The sequence below is a fragment of the Eurytemora carolleeae genome, unplaced genomic scaffold (genome assembly GCF_000591075.1).
Source record: "Eurytemora carolleeae unplaced genomic scaffold, Eaff_2.0 scaffold1313, whole genome shotgun sequence".
NCBI lineage: Eukaryota > Metazoa > Arthropoda > Copepoda > Calanoida > Temoridae > Eurytemora > Eurytemora carolleeae.
Genome location: NW_019397199.1, coordinates 83,371 through 89,500, shown reverse-complemented (window position 1 = coordinate 89,500; position 6,130 = coordinate 83,371). Strand labels below are relative to the sequence as shown.

Here is a 6,130-nt window from a genome sequence, read left to right as displayed (position 1 = left end):
ACAGTATAGCCGATAAAAACCTTTGATCAGGTTTAACACACAAACACCCATGGTCAGGTATTTCAAACAAGGTCTGTAGATCTTAACACTATAGCTCTGCTACCATTGATAAAACTGGCCTGTATACTGTTTATTAGTCTCTTGTGTGCTTTAGGCCCATTCTTAATCTGTGATAAAAACATATAGGTTTTCACAGGGTAAACAAAAAACCCCAGACATCCATCCTTATCTGGAAGTAAAGATTAGTAGTACTTTGACTGCTTGTGATTATGTAAAAACAATCACAAAATAGGAATCACATTAATATTACGATGCACAGATATACAGAGTAGCATTTTTTTCCAACCCTGATGGTCTAAGATTTATTTAATTTTTTTTTAATTATTAAAATCATATTTTTTTTTTCACTAATACATATTTAGGATTGTTAAATGGAGTGATGGTAGTCTCAGTCTTCATCTAGGTATTCAATCAATATAATCAATCAATCAATCAATATAATAAATTTTCTGAAAAACTTCATGGAAACTGTTAATTTGCTACATACACTTGTTTCGGAAATAGAGTTATTATAAAGGAAACCTGAAAGGCCGTTTTTTTTCAAATGTATTTTTCAATCGATGTGTAAATGTATTTTTTTAGGAAATGAGATATTTGACGTACACAAGCAACCCCTACAGAGTGATTTCAATCATTTGTTCATAAGACAAGGAACTGGTGAGCACATTTTTACATTAATCCGAGTTATAAATTATCCCAGGAAGGGTTTGACAGACAGTTTCCACCCAAAAAAATCTGCGAAATCTAAAATTGTTAATTTTTTAAAACTAATCTTATATACATATATACTGTGCTTGTCTGTTGTTTTTTGTATCCGATTTGTGGGACCTCATATGACCCTAGGGAAGGGTTACGGATGGTGAGAATTGCAACAAATTGTCTTCAAAATTTTTAAATTTTTATAATTTTGAAATAGAAGAAAGGCGCGAAGCGTCCAAAGCCTAGTAACATATTTTTTACAAACAAAAGAGGGCGCTGTACCCTGGAAACCTCGAATATATATATACTCCTGTTGTAAGGTCTCCAAGGACAGGCAGTTTTCAAGACAAAGCTCTCCTTCCGCCCTCACTCCACAGAGTCCCACACCCACAAGAAGATGATCTTGTCCATGGTGGACAAGAGCAACAAGAAGTCAGGGATCAAAGTTATCTCAATGGTAAGTGTCAGATTTGAAAGCTGTCTGCCTAGAAATTAATATCATTATTTTTCGATTTTTCCACGTTTTTTTTCTCTCGAGATATTGATATATTAATTAAACTATTGTGTTCCATTTTAACATAGAATTTAGGGTCTGTGAAAATAAAAAAAAAGAAACATTTTTAAGCTTGGAAACGACCCTGAGGCGAATAGATGGGAGAGGATAAAAACAGAAGAGAGCAAACTCCGCGAATCCGTCAGAAAAGACGCAAAGGTGAAAATAAATATTTAATTCCGCATTATTGGGTTTTAATAATTGGTTTATGTTCAGGGAAGCCTTGATCTGATCAATAATGTGAATGATATTGGCGTTTTTAAAATGTTTAATTGTGATAATTCCTTCATGGATTCCTGCAGTTTAAAAAAAAGTTTTCAAAATTATTTACAAATTATTATCTAATTCAAACTTGATCAGACAAAGCTTTATGGGTACCATATGTATGAATTAGGCAATCTTACAGTCCCTCATCGTGTTAATATTTATGTTTGAGACAAGAAATGTTCATTCAATTAAACACTTGGACCAAGAGACACAGACCATTCAAATAACGATGTTATGGCAACTTCCCAATGATATTTTCCCAAGTGGCAACTTCCCAATGATATTTTCCCAAGTGGCAACTTCCCAATGATATTTTCCCAAGTGGCAACTTCCCAAATGTTCAATTTTCCAAGTTTTTCCTAGCCACAGTGCTTGCCCCCCCCCCCTAGTATATTCTAGCTGCAGCGCTCGGCCCTTTTGCAGCCTGCGGCGCCTCAGAAGGCCTAACCTAACCTTTGGGAAGTGCTGCTTGGGAAAATGTACATATGGGAAGTGGACTTCGGGAAAGTACCTGACACCCAAATAACACAAAAAATCAGTAGCAAATCACTTGTTTTACATTTTTGATATTTCTAGGTTAAGCGAAGCAAGGAGAAGGGTGCGGGTAAGGGTTTGAGCGGGGGATATCTAGAAGATGGGGATGACGATGATTCTGATGATGATGATGCTACGATCAGTATTGCCAAGATTAAAAATAAATACAAGTCGGGTGGGGCAGCTCAACAGAAAGGTATTCAGGACCCCCTCCCTCATCCCCTGTTTGTTGAAGGGGGATTGATAAACATTAACAGCCACAAATGTCAAACTCGTCATTGAAACTGAATTTATTTCTTCAATTTGGCATTGAAAATGTGTAATGGAAGTTGCGGTAAATCTTGTAAAAACATTGGCTAACTTGTTGGTCGGTATACCCCTCAGCCAAATTTTTGTCCACTGTTAAAACTTTTAAAATTGAAAGATTTAAGTCTTATTCTGGAGATCAAGAAAAGATTACAAGTAGTGGTGATATCTCAAAAAGTGCATTAATAACAGTTTTTATATTTAACAGTTTTGACCTCTGATAAATATATTTGGTGCATGAAATAACAAATTAATTCGGAAATTTATAAAAATCACGGGAAAGTGATTTTTATATAGGATAATTGCATGCTAACGCGTTCATATTCAAGGGGTTTCAGTGATTTATTTCTAAAGCAAATAGTTTGAAAATCAACTTATTAAGTGAAATGAATCTGTTTACTTCGCTCAATAGAAATGTTTCATGTATATTAGACTATTAAAAATCTTAAATTGAGACTAAAGTTGTTTTCCAATTCCAAAGTTTCAAATTATGAAGTCTGACATTGCGTCAATCAACATTCATGTACCTTAATTTCAGCAAAGAAAGCTATTTACACCAGTGACGAGGACTCTGATGTTGAAACAAAGAAAGCAAGAAAATTGGAGAAAGCAAAAGGCGGGGATTCGGATTCTGACAGTGCCAGGTTTGTTCCAAATCTTAATTCCTTTTAAAGGGGAATGCATACTGTGGCAACTTCCTAAAGGCTAGGTAAGGCCTTCTGAGGGGCCTTAGGCTGTAATAGGGGCCGAGCAATGCGACTAGGATGGACTAGGGGACCGAGCGCTGCGGCAAGAATATTCTAGGGTAGGGGTGAGCGCTGCGGCTTGGGATAGGCACATTTCGGATGTTGCCTTAATATGCTTGGGAAAAGCCTATGGGAAAGTACCCAACCTCTTTTTTACACATTCAAAGTTTTGGCTTGAAATGAATTTTAATAGAATCAAAGAGCAAATTCCGATTTTCTTTAAGTTTGCTTCTTAACTAATGAATTAAGCAACATTTTTTCTCCGAAGATATTAACCAAAACGATTTTTTCAAGCGTTTTTACGAATCGTTCGGAAATATCGTTTAGGTTGATAGTTGGCCAAATAAAAATTGTGAATATGTAGTAAAAGCCAACTTATCCAATATTATGAAATAGATTTTCTCTTCTTTTTTACTCGTTTGGCGGCTAAAAACGTGCAAATTATGTTATAGAAAAATCTGCAGGATATTTTTTATTTTTTAATCATTTTTTGTCAGTTGTCAATTAAAATTTCATTGATAGTTTCTTTGATTTTAGATCTGCGAGGTCGGTCTCGCGGAGCCGGTCAAAATCTTCAGCCTCCAGCAGGTCGAAGTCAAAATCAGCCTCGAGGTCACGCAGCTCCAGTAAGTCGGGGAGTGCCGCCTCCGGAAAATCAGATTCTGATTAAGAAAAATCAGATTTGTTCAAATTGTGGATCCATGATAGATTGTTACGTAAAATATGGAAGAAAGAAAATAAAGGATAATTTTGTATTTACAGATAATTTTAATTCTAACTTTCCTTTATCATTACTCACAGATATAACGCAATTTTTTAGGTAATAATGAATTTGTATCGTTTTTAATTTGTTTTTAAATTATTGCCTTTTTTCTTGTTTTTGAGCTTAACTCTAAATCATAAATTTAAACGTTGTTTTTTTTTTTACAGAAGAAAAGTTTTAAACTTTACAGTGGATAAAGGCAAAAAAAGAACAACTGATGGTGAAGCCATTTTTGGTTTAACCTTTCAAAAGGAAAAAATGTGTAAACGTCTTTTTGAATCCTTACGTGAAAGTCCCCCCTTTAACCTGGTTGCCATCCAAATTTTTTCCGACGGGGGAAGGGGGGACAATGGACTTCCTTAAAATTTAAGATTTGGAGTAAATAATGTAGCTTTGTTCCCCATTCGTTCGACATTTTTATATAAATTAAAAATAGTAAGCTGAATTTACTTGATCCTCTACACTCTCCGCATTTCTTCAGATTTATTACAGTCATGAAAATCAAGGAGTATGGAATATAATGAAGAAGGAATTGACCTAGCCCGCCCTACCATATGAATTTGTTTAACGTGGTTTTACTATACCATATTTTATAAAACCGATTTTTTAGACTGCTAACATCTTCATACATCTAATTTGAAAGGAAAAAATCCAGTAAAACGTTGAAAAAAACTGCCCATCCCACTACTAAATAAGCTCATTCTACCTACAAAAATTGCCTATTCGACCTACAAAAAGGGTATTCGACCTTCAAAAAGGGTCTATCCGACTTACAAAAATTAGCCTTCCGACCTACAGTGAAACCCTTAATAACGAATACATCGGAAGAATTTATCAAATGTCGTATTGACAATTTTTCAATGAGTTATATACTGTACTAGAAATTCAATCTTCTATTTAGATTGTGAACATGTTCTTTTTGTTAAAATTAAAAAAAAAAATTGCGGATTTTTAAAAAATAAATTCGCGGATTTTCAAGAATTTTTTTTTTACAAAATTAAAGACCTTTAAAACACATTTTTTTAAATTTTTACCATTCATAAACCTTCCCCGTGGTCACTTTGGGCCCGATCGGTTCAGCCGTTTTGACGTTTATTGGATACAAACAGACAAGCCAAATTTATATATAGATTACGTAAATATCCGTATTTGCGAAAATAAATAAATAGCCATGAATATGCGGGAACAGTTTTAAAGAGTTCCATATAATCATTTAATTAAAAAACTAAATATCTGCAAGATTCCATTATCAGAAAGTGAAGAATACGACATTTGATGAATTCTTTCGAAGTATTCGTTATAAAGGGTTTCACTGTACAAAAAATGCCAACCCGACCTACGAAATGTGCCCATCCGACCTACAAATGGGGCATCTGACCTACTAACGTTACCAACCGACCGCTTATATTAGGTCGGATGCACCAATTTATGAGGTTTATGCTAATACGACCTATAGTGGACCGGATCAATAGCAGCTGTAGAACCACTCGATAGTAGGTCGGATGGGCGTAAGTTCAAAAATACACCATCACTTTCATAAATGATTGTATTGTGAACTAAATGTTGTAGACGTAGTCTAGTTTTTTCGACCTTATTAATTCTCTGAATTTTTCCTGATTTTTTTATTACATATTCGGCTGATGTTGTCAAAGAGATTGTTGAAATTTCAAGTAACCCTCCATTTTAAGAGGGACATACCCAATTATCAGTAGAACGTTGGTTCAATAAAATCAAAAGATCGTTCGTTAAATAAAAACACGAAAGTTTTTTTTAAATATTTCGTAAATTTGTTCGTTCAGTAAAAAAGATAGTTATTTACAGTTTGCTCGGACGATTTAGATGGTTAGTTTTTATTCGTTCGTTTTTAATACGATAAATTTTTCATTTCTTTGAATGATTCATTTCACACGTTTGTCCATCGTTCATATTTTTTAACGACACACATTTCCATGAATTCTTTAAGTTTGTTATCATAAGTGTTGTTCGTTCAAAAAAATGATGCCGATCATATGAAAATTAAGAAAAAGATCCCAATAAATTTTAAAACTTCTCGTTTAGATTTGCACTGCCCCCCCCCCCATCACATCTTGGCATTTCTGTTTAGTTTTTATTGAAAAAATAACATTTGTTTTCATTCTTCGTCACGCATAGCAGAAGATTTGAATTAGACCTATATATCACGACATACCTTATATCAAGTGT

At 34.2% G+C, this 6,130-nt stretch overlaps 1 protein-coding gene across 1 annotated transcript; it reads left to right on the top strand.

Annotated features, from left to right (window-relative positions):
- Nucleotides 1-422: 422 nt before the first annotated feature.
- On the top strand, nucleotides 423-3,922 carry LOC111712687 (another transcription unit protein; the record flags this gene model as incomplete). Its single annotated transcript, XM_023487370.1, is given in 7 exon segments — nucleotides 423-463; nucleotides 643-717; nucleotides 1,080-1,216; nucleotides 1,385-1,471; nucleotides 2,156-2,309; nucleotides 2,958-3,063; nucleotides 3,703-3,922. Coding segments are annotated over 7 exon segments (733 nt in total), but the record flags the coding sequence as incomplete, so codon positions are not given.
- Nucleotides 3,923-6,130: the final 2,208 nt, after the last annotated feature.